General features: G+C 61.4%; 1 protein-coding gene across 1 annotated transcript in view; it reads left to right on the forward strand.

Annotated features, from left to right (window-relative positions):
- Positions 1–739, forward strand: part of LOC119591118 (mushroom body large-type Kenyon cell-specific protein 1-like) — a 13080-nt gene that overhangs the window by 10459 nt on the left and 1882 nt on the right. Inside the window, exon 9 of the mRNA XM_037939832.1 lies at positions 31–314. Coding sequence (XP_037795760.1) covers positions 31–314 — 284 coding nt within the window. The remainder of the gene's footprint in view (positions 1–30; positions 315–739) is intronic.

The raw sequence follows: 739 nt of genomic DNA on the forward strand, positions 1-739 counted from the left end.
CCCCTGCCCGGCGGCGACAACTCGTGGCAGGTGTCCTCGAGCCTGCTGAGCCTGACGAAGGGGCTCGTGATGGAGCAGCAGCACCAGCAGCGCTCCGAGGACGACCCGACGCCGCCTCTCATCCCGCCGCAGGGCTTCATGGCCTTCTACACCCTCCCCGCCCTCGCCGCCCGCAACAGCCTGGTCGCCGCCCTCCAGCAGCGCCCTCCACCGCGGGAGAGCCTGAGGGAGGCGAGTCCCGAGGTGGACATCCTGCCCCTCCCGCTCGTCAAGGAGTCGCGCCACCACCCCACGCCCGTCGCGGCGGACCAGCCGTGAGCGCCGCCGCCGGCCGCCCCTCGCCGCCTCGACTCCCGCGCCCCGCAGCCCGCCACACCGAGGGCCGCCCCCCCCGAGCCAGGCCCTTCCGCGTTCCCCGGCCGCCCTTCGCCCTCGCCGGCTCCGAAAGAGACATTCCAGGTCGTGATCTCAGCGTAGGCCTTACGCTGACATGTTCGGTTTTCTACTTAGTGATCAGGCATGCTGGTTTATCCATATTTTGTCGTATAGCAGACTGATTTTACACTAATTTCTATGCGCTTTTTCTCACGCCGATAACATATTCACGGTTCCAAGATCAGTCCCGTCAACTCGATACTGCTTTTTATCAGTATTCGATTTTCTATTTATAAATAGAAATGGCCTTTTATAAGACTTTTTTTCTTCTTCAACGCTGCTGCTAGGAGTTCTGCAATCTGAT

This window comes from Penaeus monodon, chromosome 28, assembly GCF_015228065.2.
Source record: "Penaeus monodon isolate SGIC_2016 chromosome 28, NSTDA_Pmon_1, whole genome shotgun sequence".
Lineage (NCBI taxonomy): Eukaryota > Metazoa > Arthropoda > Malacostraca > Decapoda > Penaeidae > Penaeus > Penaeus monodon.